The 24505-nt window shown below is 37.2% G+C and overlaps 1 protein-coding gene across 1 annotated transcript in view; it reads left to right on the plus strand.

Annotated features, from left to right (window-relative positions):
- The first annotated feature begins 6 nt into the window (after positions 1-6).
- UPF2 (UPF2 regulator of nonsense mediated mRNA decay) overlaps positions 7-24505 on the plus strand; it is a 48705-nt gene continuing 24206 nt past the window's right edge. Inside the window, 9 exon segments of the mRNA XM_010718894.2 lie at positions 7-14; positions 5091-5470; positions 6496-7275; positions 11887-12047; positions 12979-13176; positions 14961-15086; positions 15089-15112; positions 19698-19801; positions 20404-20489. Coding sequence (XP_010717196.1) covers positions 5109-5470; positions 6496-7275; positions 11887-12047; positions 12979-13176; positions 14961-15086; positions 15089-15112; positions 19698-19801; positions 20404-20489 — 1841 coding nt within the window. The 5' untranslated portion in view covers positions 7-14; positions 5091-5108.

Here is a 24505-nt window from a genome sequence, read left to right on the forward strand (position 1 = left end):
TGCACCGGGCGCAGGTAGCGGGCCTCGGGCGGGGCGGCGGGAGGCCCGGAGGGTGGAGCGGTGCCGCTTTACGTGAGGAGGGAGGGAACGGGGCCGGAGGGCGCGGGAGCCGCGAGGAGGCTGAGGGAGAGGCCTGTGGAGGCCCAGGGTTAGGGTGAGGAGGAAGGGCTGGGTGCGGGAGCTGTGCAGCGGGGCGGCGGTTCCTTCAGGCTTGTGGGAAGGCGGCTGGAGGGCCCGTGTGCGCGGCTAGGAGCGGCCCGGAGGGAGGGGAGGGTTTTAGCTGGGAAGTGCTTGGTGCCTTATCTCTACCTTCGGGCCTCGGAGGAAGTGGTGTTCCTGCGGCTCTGACAGCTCTGAGGCGTGGAATCGAAAGTAAAACTGCCCGCCTGGCTCAGCAGTCCTGTCGTATCGCTCCCCTTTCTCCCTTCTCCCCCCCACTCCGCCGTTCTGTGACTCTGATTTCCTGTAGAGTTCCGTATCTCGTTTGTCAGAAACTTGTGGTGCCTAGGCTGATTTTTCTCTGACCAACCATCATGTTTTCATATGTCCCTAACTTAAAGTTAAGAGAAACTTAAATTGCAATTCACGTTCCCCTATTTCTTTTTTTGGTGATGTGCTTTCTGAAGAAGTTTGTCTTTTGCTCTTTGAGGTTTTCCGAAGTGTCAGAAGTGGGACTTCCTGTCTTTGTTCTTTATTTCCCTTACCTAACAAAGCACCTGCATAAAGGAATGCTGATGTGATCAATTGAAATTGCAGTACCAATACAAAAAATATGTGAAGTAAATCACTGTTCTTAATTAGTAAAGTTGTATGTCTGTGTGTTCTCCCCACCTCCCCCCAGCCAAAGCTGTGTTTGTAAGGATTGAGATTCTGGTACTGCAGTCTGTAACAACAGATTTTTATTAGTTTGTGAGTATTTAGTGTATCAGGCCCAGCTGGTGATGTTTATCCTTCTATTCTGAATAGTGGCTAGGTTAATGGTGCTGAATAACTTCTATGAATCTTTTATTTCCTTCAGATTAAGTATTTACATAGATGCATCATTGTAGATGTCACCTCTGTATTTCAAGGACTTTTTTTTTTTAAATAAAGTTTCTGAGCCTGGAGTATTGTGAACCCCATTCCATAAATGTCTCAAATACTGAAGTTAGTATGAAAAAAAAAAAACCTAATTCAGCTACAATTTTAAAAGTGAAAATTAAGATGAATTAAGGTGGTTCAAGTAGTGAGAGAGTTCAGTGGTTTTTTTTCTCTGGGGAAAGCAGCACCTTTAAGTGTTGGAACTAAGAAGGGTTTCAGAGAACTCAAATATTGTTCTGGAAATGTATTGCTGAAAGACCAAGAGCTTATGCACCCGTTGTCTTCTGTGTGTCTTGTCCTTTCTAATTGCCAGCAATGAGCACTAATTCCTTCTGTCAGCTTATGAAGCTCTTGTCATTATCCTGCCTTTCCACTAGTGCATTCACGTAAGCATTAGATAAAAAATAGATGTTCTGTTAACGTTAATCTTAATGTTTCCTTACCATTCTGTTTACCTGGACCCTACCTTGCAGTCTAACTTCATATAGGAATGAGACCAAGGCAGGCCCTCTGCCTGTTACCATTTTTCTTCATTTCCCATTATTAGTGAACCAGTTTCATCCAATTTAGATGTTTTGAAGTTATGGACTGTCTACAGATCTTATAATAACCAGTAGCTGAGGGGAAAAAAGACTGAAACTAACTTTCTCAGGAGAGAATGCTACATAGCATGTGCTCTGTGGGCACTTCTGTTCTGCTTGTGTTGTTGGCTGACCGTGCAAGCTGACCAGTGAATCAGTCTGCATAGAGCTGGAAGCCACCATGCTAAGCTGCCTACTTTAATAAATTGGTGGTAGGCATAAATGAGCTGCCAGTACAATTGGAAGGGCTAAATATGGTAGATAGTGAGCATTGTTGTATCTCCTGTGGGATAGGTCAGAAATCCATTATAAACTAATTGTTTGTCACTGGTTTTACAAGGGTGTGGGAAGTAGATAATGTTCCCTTGTGAGTTCATAGTGCTCCATCCCTTTTATCACATGTTTTTGTCTTGCTTTTATACAAGCAAACTGGATACATCTTTCTTTGTTTTGAGTAACTTTCCTGGTGGGAAAATGTTTTAATATAATTACTGGAAAGTCTTCATGCAGTGTGGCACCAGATGTAATCTGGCTTGTAGTATGTTACAGCAGTGTTTAAGTACTGAAAACCTCCCTTCCTCCCACTTTTTTTTCAGTGGTGATAAAGGTAGCTAAACTGCTGTCTGGAACTATTGGAACTAACGGTATGGATTCACAGTGCAAAAAGATTAATGGACTTAACACTGCTGAATGTGAAATGAGTGCAGGACTCCCATCTCTCAGATGAGTCTGTAAGGAACAGGACCCATTTAAGTGGTGTAAGGAGATGGGGAATTAGTTCTGACCCATAACTTGAAGGAGTTCTGAGTGCTGCTTAGTTCTTTGCTTTTTTTTTTTTGGTCATTAAGTATTGATTTCATAATAATGGTGTTTTAAGTTGATGTCTGTCAGATTTTTGAAATCCAAGTAGTTCAGGGTTGCTGAGCTGTGAAACCTTTTAGTTGTGGACATACATTAGGGAGCCAGATTTGCTAGCAGTTGTGTAAGCTGTGCTCATTTGATTGGTCTCGTTTCCACAGAACAGCATCAGAAATGTCTCTTTGCTGGTGCTGTTGCCAGCTGCCTTCAAAGAGGCTCCAATAGGTTCTTTACCACTAACATGTCACTGCCTGTGTGTGAACACTGTCAAATTTTGCAGCTAGATCTTCTCTTCGTAAGACACTTGCAAACATCTGAAAAAATGCAGGTGTTCCACATGAGATTGCCAATATATGGATCTCTTGTGTTGTGGTTCACTGTGGTAGCAGGGAATGCGGACTACTTAGTAAGAAATTAGCTTTCTTTAGTGTGATGTCTTGGTTATAACGATCTTTCAAAATAGTTGAAAAGAATATTGAAAGCACTCCTAGCTGGCCTGAGATGTGCCTCGTTATCCCGATTTGTTGAGTAGATGCACAGAAGATGTGAATCCAGCTTATTTTCATCATCTGGTCTAATTGAAACATAGAAAGGCAAGAAGAGTTGACTGGGAATCAAACAGGCACTACTAATAAGTGATGCTTCTTCAGGAGATCCCACATGCAGTGTGGTCCATCACTTCTACCTATATTTGCTTTTAAGCATATGCAAGTAAAAAATGATGAATAAATATTTGCAGAGCTAGGGCTCAGGTTCTTCTAACATGCAGGTATTTTGTTACAAGCCTTGCAGTGCTCTTGGATCTAGAGTTTAAAGGTTCACAATTTATCAGTGCACTGAAATAAACGGCATGAAGGAGAGTGAGATATAACTTATGATTGATATAAAATACTTTTTTTTTTGTAAGTTATGAATTTACTGTGAGGTAAATAAGGCTTACCTGTTTCTTTTGACTGTTTCAGCGCTGTCTGGCCCTATCTGATACTAGATGCAAGTCAGCAGAATACCCTTGTAGTAAGACCAGCAGTGTTCTGGACTGTAGTAACAAGCCAGCAGCTTCAAAGTTTTTTTCCTCTGTATCTGGTACTTGCAAGATCACATCTGGGTGCCAGCTCCAGTAGTGGGTTCTCTATTCCAAGAAAGTCATTGCTGTACTGGAGCAATTCTCCATGAGAACTACCAGGATCGTTAGGAGGCTGTAGCATGCAATGTTTGAAGGCAAAGAGAACAGTCTCTTCATCTGTAAGAAGAGAAGGGGAGGTCTTATTACTGTCTGCAGCTACCTAGTGGGACAGTACAGAGAAGGTGGAGCCAAGTTCTCCTTGGAGCTGTACATGGATAGGAATGAGAACAAATGGGCACAAGTTGGGGTGTACTGAATTCAAGGATGATATGAGAAGTTTTTTTTCAATACTGAATATTCAGTTGCTGGAACAAGGACACAGGACATATCTCCATCCTTGGTGATACTCAAAACTTTATGGGGCGAGTTCCTAATCTTGCCCCTTTTCAGCAAGAACTTGAAATAGGTGACATCCAAAGTCTTTCAAGTCATAACTATTCTGTGAGTCTGTCCTTTCTTGTTGAATATATGTTGTCTTTTGGATCCCTTCACCGAATGGAACTAAGGCATAAAGGGCTTAAAACCCTAAAGATGATGAAGCTCTTACAAGTCATATGGGAGGGGAAAAAAAAGTCAGTTGGGTAGAGTCATGGTTTGGAGCCTTTGATAATTCTCACTAATTACAGCCTTTCTGTTTTTTAAGTTTGTTCTGCTGGCAGGGAGGCTCATGCATGCACCTTATTCAGCACAGCATTCTTCCAGCTGCTACTTGTGCTGTGTGGAAGAATGCTCTCCGTGATTGGGGACATCTTGGTAGGGTTGGGAATGAGATGATGCTTTTCACCATGAGGGCAGTAGAGCATTGGAGCAGGTTGTCAAGGAGGGCTGTGCAGTCTCCTTCCCTGGTGGTTTCTAGGACTGCACTGGGAAAACCCAGAGCAGTCTTGTCTGACCTCAGAACTCATCCTGCTTTGAGCAGGACATTGGACCTTTTCAGGTCAAAACTGTGTTGTCCTGTGATCCTGTATTAGAAGAGGGAGTGTTCTTAGATGACATGTAGTAATCTCAGTAGGATAGAGGTGTATGCTGATGAATCAAATATTTTAGTTTTAAGTTGCAGTAATTCACTTGCATCAGTCTTGGATATTTTTTTCAGATGAATTTCTGTTTATGAACTAAAATTACACATTTGTCAGATTGCAAAAATTTCAAATGCTTTTACTTCACAATTTCTGCTGAGAACAATTTCACAATTTGTTCAGAATATCACTATAGTAACTTAAATGTGGAAATTATCCAAATTATTTTATCATGAGCTTGGCTTTATGACTTGGAATGCTGTAATGAAAAGATTACTTTTTATCTGTCATTAGATCTGTTCCTTAGTTCTGACAAATGTATATCAAATCTCTGTTCTGATCTGTTAAGAGTTGAGCATGGGTGGGCTGTGAAAATGACTTTAATATGTCAAATGCAGGTTAACTATTTATTTTCCTGTGATTCTGCAGACTTGCCTGGGTAAGACAATGCCAGCTGAGCGCAAAAAGTCAGCAAATATGGATGAAAAAGAATCTCTGCTGAATAATAAAGAAAAAGAATTTGTTGAAAGGCGACCGGTGAGCACCAGGGAGAAGCCAAAAGATGACGTCAAAGTTGGGGTAAAGAGAGAGACTGTAAAGGTTCCTGAAGATAAAAAGAAAAAACTGGATGAGGATAAAAGAAAAAAGGACGACAAAGACAGGAAGAAAAAGGAAGAGGATAAAGTGAAGGCAGAAGAAGAGCAAAAGAAGAAAGAAGAGGAAGAAAAAAAGAAACATGAAGAGGAAGAGAAAAAGAAGCAAGAGGAGGAAGTTAAACGTCAACAAGAAGAAGCAGCTGCTCAGCTGAAGTAAGTTGTACTTAAATATTTTCGTTGTGCCAAATGCTGTAGTCCTGCTGTGAGGACTGTGGGCAGAGTTATAAAAGATGAACTGTTTGAGTTAATAAGTTTTGTGTAGTGCTACAAATTACATGTGCCTGAGTGAGAATACCAGTTTTTACATCATTTTGACTTTTCATCTCTTAACCTCTGTTACTTTAATCTTTAGGATGGGGTTTTTGTGGTGTTTTCTGTGTGATAATTGTGTGAAGCCCAGATTGACAACAAAGAAGCACAATTTATTTTGAGATAGAGAATTGTTAGTGTTGTAAAATTGGAAGCACATCGTCTGTGAGTCCACAGACTGTATAGGGAGCAAATCTACTGTGAGCAGTGGCTGTAATTGCTTTGCACTGATCATAGTCAATTGATATGTGGAACATACAGAACATAACCCATCACTTCAGTATGTGATCTTACCAAGAGAATATTTTTTTAGTATGATATTGAAGGGTATTACAGTGTTGAAGATAGCATCTTTAGGACAGTAAAGTCACGATTCTAGACATTACTGTATATCAAGTATGTCACTTCTGAAGATGGAGAACAATGTCATAGCCAAATTGTAGCTGGGGCAGATGTAATTCAGCTATTTCAAAACTTCCTTAATAGTTTGGGAATAGAAGATTTCCCTTAGCTCTAATACAGTAACTTCTTAAAAGGTTGCTGTCCTTTTCTGTAATAACTTAGTCTCAGTCAGGAGTAAACGAAGTTTCGTGTTTATATTTTGCAAGTCTGGTGGGATTAAGGTGTTCTGCATAGAAGAACGTGAGAAATTCAATGTTGTAACAAATGGGACTTGCTTTTTGGAGCAATAAATTCAAGCAGTGGTTTATCAAGCAGATGCTTTAGCGTTCTAGGATTAACTTGTTAAATACTAAAAAAGTCTTTTAGTACTGTTGAGCACTACTGGAGGATTTCAAACTCACTTTCTTTGACCCGTTAATGTGGGAGTAAGGTGCTGTAACAATAATCACTCCTTTTTCTTTCTCTAGAGAAAAAGAGGAAGCACACCAGTTGCATCAGGAGGCTTGGGAGCGCCATCAGGCAAGGAAGGAGCTTCGCAGCAAAAACCAGAATGCGCCAGACAATCGCCCTGAGGAAAACTTCTTCAGCAGATTAGACTCCAGTCTGAAGAAGAACACGGCTTTTGTTAAGAAGCTAAAAACCATTACAGAGCAACAAAGGGACTCCTTGTCCCACGATTTTAATAGCCTGAATTTAAGCAAATACATTGCAGAAGCAGTAGCTTCTATTGTGGAAGCCAAACTGAAAATATCAGATGTGAACTGCGCTGTGCACTTGTGTTCTCTCTTTCACCAGCGCTATGCTGATTTTGCCCCTTCGTTGCTTCAGGCTTGGAAAAAGCATTTTGAAGCAAGGAAAGAAGAGAAGACTCCCAACATTACAAAGCTAAGAACTGATTTGCGTTTCATTGCAGAATTGACTATAGTTGGGATTTTCACTGACAAGGAAGGTTTGTCTTTAATCTATGAGCAACTTAAAAATATTATTAACGCTGATCGAGAATCCCACACTCATGTTTCTGTGGTGATCAGCTTTTGTCGGCACTGTGGAGATGACATTGCTGGTTTGGTACCAAGGAAAGTAAAAACTGTTGCAGAGAAGTTTAACTTGAGCTTTCCTCCTAGTGAGATAATTAGCCCAGAGAAACAACAGCCCTTCCAGAATTTGTTGAAGGAATACTTTACGTCTTTGACCAAACACCTGAAAAGGGACCACAGGGAGCTACAAAATATTGAAAGACAAAACAGGTGACATTTAAATGTTGCTTTTCGTTTGTGGAGGAAACAGTAGTTTGGTTTTGAAATGCGTAGATCTGTTGCAGTATTTGTCACCAAAAGAGTCTTGTTAGAGTTGTGTAGGAGATGTGTATTCTGTGGTATGCCTAAAAATATATTGAATAATCCAATCAAGCTATGAGAAGTTCCTAGCTTTCACTGAATACTTAAAAAAGAACATCAATTAAAAACAAACAAAAACAAAAAACAAAGCAAAACAAAAAAAGAGCTAAAAACCCAGATTCCTCAAGAATCTTTAAAGACAGTGCAGGTTGACTTGGAACTTTAATTCTCTTAACTCAGTTATTTTGGTGATGCTCCCATAGCAGCTCGAGTGTTTTGCTTATTTACCAGCTGGTACTGGCCTTTTCCAGTTGACTTAATCTGATTTCTCCCTTTCCACCCACACCTATCTAACAGAGCATATGCCACAATGTTTTTGGCTCATTTACATTTCTTTTAGTGTACCATTGTTGCCAATGGTAGTGAGTATGGATGAAAAATAAGATTGGAATTAAAAAGTACCCTTTAAACTTCATTGTTTACAATTTTTGTATAAGCTTAAAGGTATAGATAATTTGATTAAAATCCTTTTTTAATGTATATGTGAAGTATTAATGTTGAAAATTTATATATTTACCTTTTAAGATCTGAATAATTTTATTTCTACCTTTCTAAGTTTTTCAAAAAAAAAAAACAACAACCAAAATGTGCTTTTTGTTTAAAGCATCCTGAATTGTCATTCTGAAGGTGAATCTAAAGCCAGCTGTGAGTCTTAAATGATTGCAATAGTTATATATCTTTTTGGAAGCACTCCAGGCTGGTAGGAGTGATGTGTGATGTGGTACTGTGCGTATCCACAGGTTTCAATCAAAATGCTGATCATTAGCGCAGAGCCAAACGTGTGCTTGGAACACATCCAAATCTGCCATTCCCAAATCAAGGCTTTCAACTTCGACCCTCTATTCTGATTTTGTGCTGCAGTCCTAGCTGGTCTCAATCCACTGTTGTATTTCGGGGATCATAAACTGACTCTTGAGCTAGCATTAGTTCTCCAGCTAACTTATTGCTTTAAAGGAAGTTATTGACTTAGCTGTTGCCATTCTTTAATTTAATCAGTATAAACTTCTGTACTTACACAGTTACACTTGGTTTGGGGCGCTGTTGTTTTGGCTGTGGTGTCAATGAACAATCATAAAGTTTGTGTGATGGGACTTAAGTGAAAGAATTCTGAGGGAATGAAGATGTGAAGAAATGAGATGAGAGAACAGAAGTGATTCAGGTTAGGGGAAAGTACTTGAGTGGTTTTTTTTTTTTGTGAATTTGAGTAGAAAAACTGGATGGAGAGAGCTGTGAGCAACACAGTCTGATCTCATCATTGGTCTTGCATTGAGCAGGAGATTGAAACAGTGACCTTTTTGCATACCTTCCAATCTGAATTATCCTGTGAGCTTAAGTACAAAGCTTTGTTTTGGTGGAAGAATGTGAAGTATCATTTATCACCAGATGAAAATAATTGCATTTATCTGAAGTTTTAAGTGTTGGTTTTAGCTGCTTAATAGAAGTTGGGAAGTAAATTTTTCAGAAATGAGACATGAAAAAATTTTTCTGCTGAATTTTACTTGTGAAGCTGTAAGGTAAAGAACAGAGATTTGGTTGGTAAGAAGTCTGAATAGGAGAGAAATATTCTCAAACTGAATTTCTGAAAGAGGATTGTGGTTTGTTTGTGGACTAGATGACTCTTAAGGGTCCCTTCCAATTCGAAAGACTGTATGTATGGTTTTACTTTTATATATACTTAAATACATATATAAATACATATATATTTAAAGTCAATAATCTTATTGGAAAAAAAAAAGCAGTCCTGTGTGGGTTTGTTAGCAACAAAATTGATTGGGTTTCAACAGCTTTTATTTCAGCCATTACTCCAGAAATAGTGGAATAAAATGGAATTGAGCTATTCCCTGTTGCATGTTTAGTTGGTGATAATTATTGCAGGTAAATGTGTCCCATATTCATCTGTGTCAGGAGAATGACTGCTGTTGTGAGATAACTTGAGCTGGTTGAATTAATTATGAATTCATTATGAATTAACATGTTATTGTATGCTTCAACAAATTCATTACTTGCCACAGCGTTTGGTTGAAGCAAGGTTTCTGCACACACAAAGATGTCTGCAGATGGGTAATTAGGAAAACTATTTTGAGCTACAGTAGAACTGTAGAAAACTATTTTGAGGACAGTAGAACTTGATCATCTGACTGCATAGGAAGCCCGTAGCAAAACCTGTGCAGGCTCTTTTATTGGATAGCCAGATTCTAGTGTGAGTTCTCAGAAGTGGTTAAGCATGGAAGAAACTCCTTTAAACTTCTTAAAACATGCTTAACTTAATCAGAAGATCTGATGAGCTTGATTTGTGGCACTCTGCAAAGTTCTGAAGAGTTCTAAAGTAAGATTAAGTGTCCTATGCTGTAATGTTGATTGCATGTAAAAACAAATTGTGCTGTTGAAAGATTATTTGGCACACTTTGGCTTGAATTTAACACAAACTGAAGCTTGGTAGTGCACGTTACTTAGGTGTGCCTTTGCAAGAGGGACAAGAAATAGAGCTTTTGCTAGCATTAATGCCTTTTGCTCTCTATCAAAATATCTAAACTATGTGAGCAAAAGAAATTTTCTTGCCCTGTGAATGTCCTGTGTAAAAAGATGACTTTTTAGTCCCAAGTTATAAGTAAAACAAAAATGCCAGTATTGATATCCCTGAATTTATATTGCTCAGACTGTTAAAGAACTTTTAGACCATAACACAGTGATGTGTGTTGGCAAGAACGTGGTTGATTTTTGTATTTATCTGCTTAAGAAAAGCCTGATGATAACTTAATTATCAGTCTTCTGTGGCAAGCTTAACAGTAGCAGAGATTGCAGCGTTATGTACTTTTGGTTCAAACTACTGAAGGTTCTTAAGATTTCTTGTTTAAAGTCTGGGACACTCTGAATTTCTAGCTTCTGTAGGGGCACTGCTCAGAGTAGTTATTTTTGATATGAGACTTCAGAAATTGTGTAACACTCTACCAGAATCAGAAGTGTAGTTTTTGCTTGTTTTAAGTAATAAATGAATATTTGGTAACTGGCTGATAGTTACCAAAGTTGCTGTGGAAAAAAGTTGCATGTTACCTTATAAAATTCTATAAAATTAACATCAGATTTTGATGTTTTCCAACGTAATAAGTAACTTTAGGTTACCTTCATTTCTTAAAATCAGGAATTAAAGTGAATCAGAGCAGTCAGAAGGGAATCCTTTCCAAGTACAGGCAAAGCTTGCTTTCTAAAATGAGAAATAAATCCATAACTTGCATCCCTGGTAATTGGTGTATGATTTTGCAGAGCGATGTCAATCTAATACACTTTTCAGAAAGCAAAGTGAGATTTTTGTGGTCTCAACCCATTCTGAATAGCACGTTTCTGTAGGGAGCGTAGAATCATAGAATGGCCTGGGTTGAAAAGGACCACAATGATCATCTAGTTTCAAACTCCCTGCTATGTGTAGGGTCGGCGACCACCAGACCAGGCTGCCCAGAGCCACATCCAGCCTGGCCTTGAATGCCTCCAGGGATGGGGCATCCACAACCTCCTTGGGCAACCTGTTCCAGTGCGTCACCACCCTCTGAGTGAAAAATTTCCTCTGTCTTTGTCAGGCAGATGCTATGAGGTTTTGTTTATTTTATTTTTATGCACTACTCACATGGAACAGAGAGAGACAGACATGTGTAAAGTTAATACTTACATGGAATGCTCTTTAAAGAAAAAAAAATAATAATAACAGTTTTGAACTTCACTGTCTACTCTGTTTTAAAAGAAGTGTGACCAGATTTAAGCTGGTACAAGGTGTTGAGTTGATTGAATTGTTGGGTATTAACTGTATTTAGATTGGTAAGAAAAGTAAGTTTAAAAGCAGAAAAGATTGCAAGCAGTGCTTATACTCTTACAAGCACAAGCTGCTTTTGAAAGCAGTTCTCAGTTTTAAAATTAGTTTGAGTAATTCTTATGAAAGCAAAGAAAGAACAAGGGGGGGAAAAAAGCAGATGTAACTACTCTCAGCTTGGACTGACAGCCTTGAAATAACTCAGCTTGTTTTAATGCACTACTGTATTTGAGCCTCCTGGCAATGGTCCTCCAATGAATCATTGGAACAGCAAGGAATTGTACAGCTACAGATGTACAGCAGCTTTTATCCAACTTCTGTGTTAGCTGAATGTTGCACTTTAATAAAAGAGTTCCTAGTGCAAAACTGTTACAGGATAATCGTGTTTGAAAAAAAGAAAACAAGGATTTTTTTTTTCCACTGTTTTCTTTGGAAGGTGGAGCATCTGTGACAATGCTACATTTGGTTATATTGAACTTGTTAAATCAGAATAGCTTTTGGGAGATGGATGGTGTTGGAGAGCATTGCCCAAATGTTTCCTGTGTATGTGCAATCCCCTCAGAGGGAAGATTAGCTTTGCTAGAGAAATTGGTAGTGATTCAGCATAGCTCGAATATGTTTTAAGAAAGAAAGTTGTCTCACTGTGTCTTTGATCTTTGTAGGCGCATTCTTCACTCCAAGGGTGAGCTGAGTGAAGATCGACATAAGCAATATGAGGAATTTGCGATGTCTTATCAGAAACTGTTGGCAAATTCTCAGTCTCTAGCTGATATCCTGGATGAAAATATGCCTGACCTTCCCCAGGACAAACCAACACCTGAGGGTAGGCAATCATCTAAAAGAGCAAGTAAACAGGATGCTGGTTTGGATGTGGGGGTAGCTGGCTAACGCTTCTTACTGATGTGTTCTTTCCATTCACTTATTTATTCCCCCTCTCCCCCTTTAAAGATATCAAGGAATAAATAATACTGTTACTTTTTAAGTAATTAAACCTAACATGCAACTGTAACAATAATATATTTGCTGTGTAGTCACAGTATTTGAAGTAATTTATCTTTAGATCATTTCCAGTAATATTGGCATAAATGGAGATTCAAAAATGTTCCATTTAATGTAATGCCTTCTTAATATTTAAATAACTACATATTTTATAAACCAGGATTGTTTTAAAATGAATTTGAAATCTGTTTTGTTGTGATGCTGTGAATAGGAACATACTGTTACCAGGTAAGTCACTAGGTGCTTCCTTGACCTCCTGAGAAGTACAGCATTTCATTTGCAAAGCTATTCAGTGCCTTATTTCAGAATTTAGATTCAGTGCTATCGTTGGTATGAGTGTACCTTCCATCTGAAGTGATCTTGGGCTTTAAAATGCTGTATTTCATGAGAGCTTTGCTTTCATTATGCTTTGTAACCTTCTGTTTAAATTCTATTGGGTGTAGTTCGTCATGCAGGACATAGTGTGTCTATTGCCTCTACTTGTTTTAACTGTTTCCCTGATATTGCCTGTTTTTCTATGAATGCCAAACTCAAAACTTTAAGATTGCATATTGAAATATCTAATGTTCAGATTAGATTACTACAAGTTAACTTAAAGTATACAGTGTTACATTTATGAGAAAATGATGGCACTGATGAGCAGCCTAATGTATTTCTGAAAGTATGTATATTTTGTAATTTTTGAAAATGTCTTCTTCCTTATTAAGGTGAGAAATTTGCATAAATAACTTTACTATGGTTTTGCATTTCTGCAGAACATGGACCTGGCATTGATATTTTCACACCAGGAAAGCCTGGAGAATACGACCTGGAAGGGGGTATCTGGGAAGATGAGGATGCTAGAAACTTCTATGAGAACCTCATTGACTTGAAGGCTTTTGTGCCAGCAATTTTGTTTAAAGATAATGAAAAGTGTTCTCAGAGCAAGGATTCCAGCAAAGATGAATCAAGAGGTAGAATGCTTAAACATAATGAGTTTTTTGTTTATTTGCTTTTTGTTTGTTTTTAATAAATCTTTTCTGGCAGATAAGGAAAATTGATGCAAGTAGCGAGCCTGTAATAATTTGTGGTCATCAGAACAAAACACATATTATAGGGTGAGAATAATATTGGGTGAGTTTTTAGGGTGTCATGGATGTGGGGATGGGTATTACCTGAGTGGCACTTGAGGGGGGGAAAAAAAAAAAAAGTAAATGCAATTCAACGTTAATGGAATTCTAAATTGAAAATAATTGGTGACTGAACAGTGTCAGTTAATGCTACCTTCTATGTGGGGAAACCTAGTAGTTTACCTTCTTTGAGATGTGGTAGTGTTCACTCTGTGTTTTCACTAGATTGTTAATTATGGCCATCTCATCATAGAAGTCCAGTAGATTAAGGACAGATGATTCTTCACTTCTGATGGGACCCTGGGTTCACAGCCAGTTGTTGGTCTGCCTTCGTTATAATGGGTTAAAAGTGACATTTGCCATCACTGACTCAAAACTTGACAGAGGATGCATGTTTGAATAAGGCCACTGTTACAGCATTTAGAAGGTGAACAAAGACTCTTGGTAGTTTGCTGATAAATGTGTGCTAGATCAGTGTTGGGTCAGAATGGAATTTCAACTTCCAAGCTCACAACGTTCTTTCTAATTTCTAAATTCTAAAGTTTCCCTGTGAGAGGTCTTAAGTATTGGAGCAGGTTGCCCAGGGGAAATTGGAAACTTTGTCTAAAGGGAATTTGGAGGCAACTGGAAAAAAAAAATCCTTGAGGTCTATTCACAAGTGTATTAGTCTGATTCAAAATAGGTTACCTGTTTCATAACTCAGCGATTTTCATATGATGTTTGCAATGTTTGTTTAAAAAAAAAAAAAGTATTTTATTACAGTTATTTACATAGAAAACTAGAGATCACCAAAGGAAAAAAAAATATGATACCTGAAAGAGGTCTTCAGGAGGATAGCAGAAGATTGTAGGCTGTAGTTAACAATGCTCTGTGTTGGACCAGCTTTATTGTCCAAGAAAAATGCTAGCTATTTTCTGAATTTTCATCTAGAAATTCATAATATATTTTTATCCCAAGGAGAAATATGATTCATATTAGATTTTCTGCGTAGCAGATCCATTTTTAAGTATCTTCCATTAGCTGTAGCTTTTGCTTTCATTTTCTATTACTTTTTGTAGATCTGCATAAAATACTTCAATTTTTTATGTCTACTCGGCTATCAGTTGACATACAAAGAACGTGTTGTGCAAATGTTAAGTTAGAATTTCTACCTTTAAATGTCTGTTTTTAAGTAATGTTTGTGATGTATTCATTCATTTGGGTCATTGTGTCTGACCCTTCCAGCATGCAGTTTTGCTTGGCAACCTGTTTGAAACATTTCCAGACTTAAATTGCTGATTTTCTAAACATTTTTATTGTGTTGGAACGTCTGCATATCACCCAGTGACATTTCCAACTATAGTTCAGAGCTAACGAAAGAAGTAAAAACTGCTGGCAATGCATAGTAGAACCCTGTCTGGCTAAATAATTGTAGTTTCCAGGCGTATGGATAAAGATGTATGAAGGATGTCAAAGCTCTGAGACCTAGCAGGTGAGAGTGTAGGCTCAAGAATTAGGGAGACTTGTTGAAAGGAAGTAAGGTAAAAGGGCATTGCTAGAGAGACATAAGTTGAGCAGTGCAAGTCTTCGTATTCTAATAATGATTGCATGTATTTTATGATTTAGTACTTCTATTAACTCTTAATTAGATTCAAAAGATGCCAAAGATAATAAGGAAGCAGCTCCTGGGAGTGAGGATTTGGAGTTGGAGCTGGAGAACCTGGATATTAACGATGATCCACTGGAATTGGACTGTGGAGATGAAGCAGAAGATCTTACAAAAAGCTTCTTGATGAACAAGGTAAAAGAATAGAACTGGGGTTGGGAGTTTTGTTGTTTCCTGACTTGTCTATGGAACCTCACAGGTTAGGGGAAAAAAAAAAAAAGAACAAGAACAGCTCTAGAGCAGCTACTTTTTTCTTGTAAAGTAAAATTGATTATTCAGTAATTGTATTAAATTTCCTTTTTTTTTTTTTTTTTTTCCTTTCCTCCCTAAGCCATACCTTCTTTGGAATCAGTTTTCCTTCCCATTTTGTTTTGTCACATGATCAGCTCATTTAGCTGGTTAAGATCTTAAGTTCTGATAAACTGCCAGGACAGTGGGTTGTTAATGCCTGGTCAGACATTTCAAACAAAACAGCAAGGAGCTTGGTTCTTGCTGTCTAAAAGGTAGATACACACAGATGGTATCTTGGAATTAAAAGGAGAAAGAGCAACTCATTCTAGATTGGTCATAACCTGCTAGATAGGTCAAAAATACTCAGTGAATAGGCAGATAAGAAACGTGAGATGTGAGCAGCATGTTAGTGCTACTTCACTTAAAACATACAAAGAAACGGTGATTGTGTGTATGTGTGTCTGTCTGAAATTCTGATGCTCTTAGTTCTATACACCTGGTGCTACCAACTGTTGAAAATTTAAACTTGCATGTTTTCATTGAGTCAATTGGTAGGTTTTTTTGTCTTTTTTTTTTAACAGCCCTTCTTGTGAATAAAAGTCACTTGGGTTTGAGATTAGATGTCCTTATGCCATAAAATATAGCTTTAAATTTTAATACTTACTGAATTATTTTCATGCATTTTTGTTTGCAGTGAGTTATTATTAGTGTTTTGTGGAAAGCCAGTAGAGAATGAAATCATTGTATTATAATACTATTTAAAACAAAAAAAAAAAACCAAAAAATAACAGTATTCTTGGCTGAGATAGAACTTCCAGTATAAAAAGAGGGTGCCATCATAAAAAGAGTTATAGCTGCATCTTAAATAAGTGGTCTAAAGGTGAGGAAACATAGCATTAGTTGTGATAATCTGGGAGTGTGGGTTTCATTAGCAGAAGGAATAAGCTAAATTAGAAGGAAAATAAATGAAGGAAGGAAATAGGGTAGATAAGGTAGACAGACCAATGAATGGATACATGTCTTGTACTACTTCTGCATCTCTTTCCGGTGACTGGAGCATCTCCTCAGTCTTTTTTTCTATGTCTGAATACAAGGGAAACAAGGCTTTTCTTCAAAATGTGTGTTTTCCAAGCACGTTTGTCTTGGTGTAGCATCCTTCACAGCACTGCAATGCATGTTTCTTCACTTTCTTAAAAGTTTGCGTCCGTAGTCAGTTAAATTTGAGATACAACTTGTAAGAGGAAAACTTACATTGTTAGTTGAAGAGGATGATTAATCAGGAATTCAGGTAACATATTTTATTTCTCTGTTATGTTAACTTTGAGTGAATCTTAATTTTCTTATTTTCAATATGCTCAGGCAAGAGAGAGGGAGCAGATAGCACCGGAGCTGACAGTAGTGACGGAAAACAAGCTGAAAGAAGTGAGTTTTCAGGTTGTTTTTAAAAGAGAAGAGAAAATGGGGAGAAATGGAGCTGCGTGAATGGAGACAAAGATGTTGAGAGAGGAATGGCCAGGATGAAAGCCATCAAAGATATTGGGAGTAGGGCGAGTCTGATGTTAACATATATATATCTAGCATCGTTTTTATAAGGTTAGCCAGCAATGGAAAGAATGTGTAGAAGATGAGTGTTAACACTCCACAGTGTTACTTACTACACTGTTTAGAAAGCTGATAAAGCTCCTATTAGAAGAGCAGAAATAATATATGCATGCACACTCATTAAAGTGTTTTGTGGAATTGAATGACTTGAGTCTACATTATAAATACATTCTTTAATGAGGCCTTGATTCAACAGGAGTGTTGATTATCTCTATGTGTTCTGCATAAGGAGGGCCAGCAATTTGTATTGGTTTGTATCAGCTAAATGTGACTGCTTCCTTAAGACCATACCTGTTACAGTCGTTCGTCTCTCAGAGGGGTAGCACTGTGCAAACATTTCAGTAATTCACACTGTCTGGATGATACTACACAAAATAGACAAAACTTTCGGGCAGAATGGACTTTTTAGATACAGACACTCTTAGAGCTATAGTTCTGTACAAATAAATTGTTTATTATCAGGGAGCCAGGGCTTTCTCAGGAAGTATGTATGTGGGGAGAGGGGAAAACAAATAGCTGTTGATACTGAAATAGATGATTTCTTAGCACCAGCCACTGCGGAAGGACTTTAGTAATTCTGCAATGTCTTATCAGAATTGGTTAGTTCTAGTCCCTGAAAATTGCAGGATTCCATGAAATTTTGGTTAAATGCAAAGGTATTTAAAAAAAAAAAAGTTTTTACTCAGTCTCTACGATGATCTTGCTGTGTGATTTGATCTGCACATAGATAAAGTATTAAAAATACCCTAATGTCAATTGTTACACACTGCTATTTCCTGTGATTTCTGTAAAAGAATGAATGCATTTTGAAACATGAAGGTGAGAATGCAACTCGAGAGGATCAAAGGGAGAAGCAAGAGCTGAAGTTTTTTTTGTTTTTGCTTTGATTGCATGGTTAGCATAGTTGTTTTACCTTAGAGAAAGAAGTCCTAACCTTTTCGTTTCCTGCCACCTTCAAATTCTTGATTTTTCCAGTCTTAAGTCACAAACATATTTCAGGTATTACGAAGGATCCTTTTCACTTAGGGTATTTACTGCAAGGAGAAGGAAATGCAGAAATAAAGCATAAGAATACTTGCAGTCTTCCAATGGGAGAGAGGACCAGTGAAAGGAGATAGCTGGGGAGTGTGGAAATTGAATGTGATTGTAAGGGCCTTCTGAAAGATTGCCTTGAGAAATGACTGAATTGGTTAAGATTTAGTTATTATTTTATTTCAACAGCAGAGTCAGTTTGAACAGAAAATAGAAATGAGGCAACAAACAGCAGTAGGAAGGGGAAGATAAAAAGAGCTTTTGAAGGAGACAGGAAAGAATATTCTGTACATATCTAGACGGAAAAATATTTTGTTTTTTCTAAATTGCTGGTAGAAGTTGAGTATGCGAGTAATAAGAGAGTCAGTGTTTTATTAAGTATTTAAAACCTCAAGGTCCTCTTGGCTGAGCATCTGGAACTTCTTTTTTCCTTCTTTCTTATTGAACCCTTCTGTCTTGTTCTTCCAATTTCTAATTGCCCGAGGAAGAGAAGAGACAATGGCATCAGCTTCCATTCCTAGCATTGTGGAGACAGGGTTGCTGGCAGTGTTTCTTGGAGCGCCTCCTACAGTTTCTTTACCTAAGTTTAGACTTCTGTCCTTACATCCCCAAAACAAAGAAAAAAGTCCTATGACATAAGTGAAGAGTAATCAAAAATTCTTTCAGTAACTTGAAAAGAAACTTCAGTCTTATCTCAATGTTTAGACTGTAATGACAAAGAAATTTTGGCAAGCATTGGGTACTTTTTAGTGATTTTCAGGGGCGATTTTCTCACCTACCCATATTCTTGCTTTTTGAAGTCTGCCTGTCTGTGTTTTCCTTTCAGATACCTCCTAATTATTTCTGAATGTCCTTGAGCTGAAAAGAAACAGAAATTCACCATATTCCCTTTTTTAGAAAGCAGTTTTCTTTTGCACTGCTTTGGCCAAGGAAGTGTTCTTCCAAACGTTTGTTTCAACTTATTGTTTTGGCTCATGTGCTGACAAACAAGTTAGACTCTTCTCTAGGACTCTAGTTAATTCTGGATATCTGGATTTTAACTTTTTTTTTTTCCTCTTCATACCACTTGTTTTGCAGTTAAGGTATAGCTGTAGGGATATTGGTTTGAAATCTTCACTGCTGATGCCAAAAAAATCTGAATTTCAGTGGTAGTCTCCTTTATTTCAGTCATGTTACAGACAGCCAGCAGATATAGGTCATTGTCTCTGCTTGCTGTGTTGCAAAATACACAGAGGTTTGCTTGAGAAAACAAGTTGCTACTTGCCATGCAATTGCTGTGTGCTCAAACCTTCATCCTTTTCACAGTGGTTCTTTACTCTTCAATTTCTGTACAGGTGAAGGATTAACATTGGCCAGCTTCAGTTTTTTGCCACCTTTTGGACATTCTTGTGCAAAAAAAAAATTCTACTTCTCACATAGAGCAAACGTAAAGAGTAGAATCTGCAATTGCAGTATTTTTGCTGTACTGTTTTCCCCCATGTTTGGGCCTTTTTGTGGTCCTTGTTTTATTGCCTAAACAGTTCACCACAGCATTCCAGGAATATGCATTTGTTGTTGCTTCCAACAGTATAAATCAGGAGACAGGACCTCTTGATTTTATTATTAATTCATTAATAGGAAGATAAGTTTTAAAGGTGATACTTTAGACTGTTGCTGGTATAGACAATCAATGGATTTTCTTTTAGTATTAAAAATTAATTTGTTTTCATGTTTCTCTTTTTTTCTTTTTTTGAATCTGTAGATAAATATTCAACATTTAACCATTACAAATGTGCTGTGTTTGGGGAATGTGATGGTAAATCATTGTATTTTGTAGCTTAAAGATGTGTGCTGCTTGTTTATTTCACTCTGTTAGAACAAGAGGATGAAGAAGCCAGTACTGGATCTCATTTAAAACTTATAGTTGATGCTTTTCTTCAGCAGCTTCCAAACTGTGTGAACAGAGACCTCATAGACAAGGTATTGTCATAGTTCTTTTTTTTGTTTTTTTTCCAACTCTTAAAAATACATAATGCTACCTCAGATTGATTAGTAATAGAAACTGAAGCTTTGGAGTCTGTCAGTAGCTGAATTTGTTTTTAACTTTGAGGAAATATATTTTTCTTTCCCACATAGTAAACTGTTGCCCAGATAACATGTGAGCTGATACTCCTCTCATCCTTTCATGTTTTCTCTACCCATTCTCTTAGACTATAGTTTGTTTTAAAAGGAGTAGATCTGTCTTGTTTGGTTTTTTTTTTTGAGATTTTTTTGGTTGTCTTTTTTTTTTTTCTTCTGTTGCACCCTGACAAGTTACTCCTCATCTGTCTTCCTAAAGCTACTTTCTTTATTCTACTGGTCTGAAGAATCAGTTTGTGTTCCTGCAACTGTATGTTGGTCAGGGTCTATTCTAGACAAAAATTGAGTTTTTAAAGCAGTTCTACGTAACAAGCATGGCTCTGTAAATGGTACTCACGGAAAGAATGCTACATTTTTAAAATACATTGCAAACAATGTATTTTTAAAAAGAGATAACCCCACCATTTTAAGGTGAAGTATTATATTGACTTTTCTGTTTATAGGCAGCCATGGATTTTTGCATGAATATGAATACAAAAGCCAACAGAAGAAAACTAGTACGAGCACTTTTCATAGTTCCTAGGCAAAGGTAAGAAGAAGGGGGAAATTTGAATTGACCCTTTTGTTATTTAACATCTGTTTCTTGTTCTTTTTTTTTTAAACTGTTTAAATTACTGAAATCAGGTGCACATTCCAAGTCATGTTTGTTGGCTGTATTTACTCCTGATGTGCACTTCTGGAGTGATTGTTATCTAGAGAACAAAACAAACGTTTAAAATGAAATGGTATTTAATATAAAATGATTGAACAAAATACTTTGCCGTAGTATTGCAGAATTTTATTAGATCATCTTGTTCGGAGCTTGTGAATTTATGGTAGGTCTCCTCATAACTTTCTTTATTTAACTATGAAGGTAACAGTAAAACCCTACCTCTTAGTGCAAAAAAAAGGATGTATTTAATTCAGGAGAACTTGTACGATTTTATATGGGAATCTATCAATAATTAGAGCACAAGAAAGGAATATTTCTTATGACACTACTTCTTCTTTAATACCTGGCAATTACAGCCTTTTATCTTCTTCAGAGATACTTTGGAGTTTGCTTAAGGAAAACAAACAGGAGTTTGTGTGAGTTCTTCACTCTATAATTCATTCCTGTAGAATTTTCCTACCTTTTTTTTGTTGGCTTTCTGTTAGATAGACATCTGCACTTGCTAGAAGAGCCTTCCTTACAGAAATGTTTGCAAGCGTGGAGATAGAATTGATAAATTCATTAGAATAGTGTTTCTTTTGCTTATGGTAAACTTGTACCCTAAATAGATGCAACTGAAGTAAGTACTCTTATGGAGGAGTCACTTTTCTTGCTCCTCCTTGCCCTAATTTTCCTCAGCGGCTGTTTTGATGCTGCTTCCAGCTCTAACTGTTTCATCATCATCTTGGATTTCCTGTTATATTTCACACTGCTTTGATTCCATTCCTTTTTGACACTGTGAGGCAAAAACCAGAGTGCTCCTTCATCATCTTACCAGTAGGCACTCTGTAATCCAATAGTTTGTTTTGAGAGTAATTATTTAAGAAAAAACATATGATTAATTTGTCTGTAGGAACTCAATAGACCAATAAAGTTGGTGTGATTGGCTCCAAGGGCTTGTTACCTTCTTGACATTGCAGCTCTTTAATATGTGGAACTGATACTGAAACAATTGAGTCACCTGATTTTCTTGCAGTTGTTCTTTAATTATAAACATTACTTTTAAATATTAAGTATTAATATCTTAATGCTTGTTCTATATTAATTTCTTGTATTATAATGCTCTCTTGTGCTGCCTGCTCTGAAACCCTCTGCATGTCTAAGTACATCAGCCTCCAGTTGTATGACCATCAGCCCAATTGTGTATATCTCCCTTTTCTCTTTGCCTGCATTAGCAGTGCCCATCTCTGGGTTACTAAACATGAGCCACAGGATGTTGGCTGAGTGTTTTGTTTGGAACCACAAACAGTTGCAGTGAAAAAATAGCAGCTGAACTGCCCCATTGATGCAGACAGTTTTAAAGGACAGTCTGTGCTAATATTTGTTAGCTTTGTTACTGCGTTTGCTAAGGGAGCAGTTTTGCTTTCTTCCTTGAAGTCACCATTTACAATCCCTGTGGGAGAATTTCTTGTGTGTCTGCATAGCATGCAAGTTGCTATAAAATGCTACATATTGATTTCAAAAAACATACATACAAAGCTTTGAAGCAATGTTATACTAACAGTATTTCTGTTAGTGTATATTATATACAGTTTTGTGTATCCCTTCTCTGGGCTGTACTGCCATCTCTTTATTTGCCATTACTGTTGTTGCACAGTAGTTTTTACTAATTCCAGGAGTTCTTGTAGCATCCCTTCAGAATACCATTGGAGAAGCAGTATAGGAAAGCTTGTTATAGTTAAGTTCTCAATTTCTATTTTTATTTTTTGAAGGTTAAAGGGAACAGTGTCCTTAAAGTATGGAGATAAAACAGCGTATTTTCTAAATGCGTTTAGTCTCCAAGCATAGTAGATAATGTAGTCTCAACCTGGCTGCTGTGTTTGCAGCCACAATAAGGGATCTCAAAACACAATAACATCTGTTTGTTCTTTGGAGTGATCACAGTTTCAAGAAATATGCAGACATAACAATTGCACCAAGAACATACAAAACATTGAAGGGGAAGTGGTTGAGGAGTAGCGAAAACTCTTTAAGGCCAAAATTATTACATAGTGCTGCTAGGGAGCTTTCTTGATTTCTCTTGGCTTGTGTAGATTGGGACAAGTACAAACTTAATTTGTCAGAGAAAGGAAGGCAGCTGTTCCTCAACTGTCAGTTGATTGGGGTCAGAATACAACATCATTAATTTGCTTTGTTGAATACTTACAAATTCATCACATTTAAACTTCCAGCTTCAATTTGAACCTGCAAACCAACAGAACAGAAAGCCTTTCTTAGAGATTTTTTTTTTTTTCCAGTGCTAGTATAAAAGTGGCTTTCAGATCTTCAGGGAAGGATTGATTTAAAACTAAGAATGAGCCTTTTAATTCAGGACTGTATGGTTTGTACTAGAGTGACAGTACAATGACTTGACCAATATTGTTTGCAGTTTTAGGACATTTATGTGCAATTCTTTGCTGTCTATCTGAATTAGTTTCCTGGACAGAAACACACACAGTTTTGCGCTCTGCAATCTTGCTGGGTTTTTTTGTTTTTATTTCTTAAATTCAATATGAAGTTTAAAATATCTTTTAAGGTTTCAAGTTCTAAACTATTTAGCTAAATGCTCAAATAAGGGTTGTGGTATGAAAATTCCACGGCATCATGTTCTTTCCGTTGAGTAGTGCAGGTGGCAGTTCTTACCTGTGCAAGACCTATGAATACATCTCATTTATCTGGATTATGTTTGTGCTTTCAAGCAGTTCTTTCTTGCACTGTTGCTTGGTGCTTTAAGCTGTCTCTTAAATAGGAACTCAGATAATGAATGTCCAAAATGTCCACTTCACTTTCTAATACAATTTTGCATTTAAGGCTTTAATTGAACAAAGTCTTTGTTTTGTATGTAAATCGACATTTGAAATTCTTTAAAAAAAGAAAAAAAAACAACAACCTAAACTAGAAAACTTCTTAAATATATAACTAATGTGCAGTCTGTGAGATCCACAGCTGAGTAGGTTTCTGTCCTAGAACTTCGGTTATGTAAATACAGGTACCAGTAGGTGGTGCCACCTATATTGCAGTTTCTCCACTTTTGAATGCTAATTTTGTTTCCCGTGGAGCAAGTGAACAGATTCAGTGTCTGATAGCTAGTTTTACAATATTTGACCCAAGGCTTTTCCTTATTATATTTCACCTATTTAGAAACACTCAGTTTTAGTATTCTACCCATAAAGAAACCTTTTGTATTCTGTGATGAAGCAATAACGATGCACTGTAAGACTTAATTTTCCCTCAGGTATATTCAGTTTACAGAGATGAAATTATTAGCTCTCAGCAGGCAGCTACTTCAGATTAGAATAAAACTTTGTGCTGCTTTTTAAGAGATCCCACGCAGAAACTCTCTCAATTAAAGCACACCCCTCAACTCAGCCAAAGTCATTTCTCAATTTAGTTCATGCATGTATGTATAAAGTAATGAGACTTTCACTTCTTCTGAGTTAATGACTAAATGCTTATAAGCCTGGTAGTAATTTGCTGTAGTCAGTCATCCTTGACTGTATGTTCCAACAAGCTCAAAAAATGTAAATACTACTTCAGTTATTGATTAACAAAGAATAAAACTGTTAAATAGGTAACTGGGATACCTCTAATGTTTCACCAGGATTTTTGTACGTTATCACAAGGCCACATAGCTTTGCTTTGTTCAGGTGGTGTGTTTTTGTGCTTCTCTTCCACAATTTAAACATGGAATTTTCCCTGTTTCTTTGACATTGCCCAATTTTCATTGCTATTGCTTTTGTTTGGGCTTCGGTTTTGAGGTTTTGTCCTGATTTTCTTCCTTTCTTCATGAATCCAGCTCTGTTTCAGGCAAGCTCTACATGAATTCAGTTCTACTCTGTTTCAGGGCAAGCTCTATTTTTCTTTTTCTTTTTTTT

The sequence above is a fragment of the Meleagris gallopavo genome, chromosome 1 (genome assembly GCF_000146605.3).
Source record: "Meleagris gallopavo isolate NT-WF06-2002-E0010 breed Aviagen turkey brand Nicholas breeding stock chromosome 1, Turkey_5.1, whole genome shotgun sequence".
Lineage (NCBI taxonomy): Eukaryota > Metazoa > Chordata > Aves > Galliformes > Phasianidae > Meleagris > Meleagris gallopavo.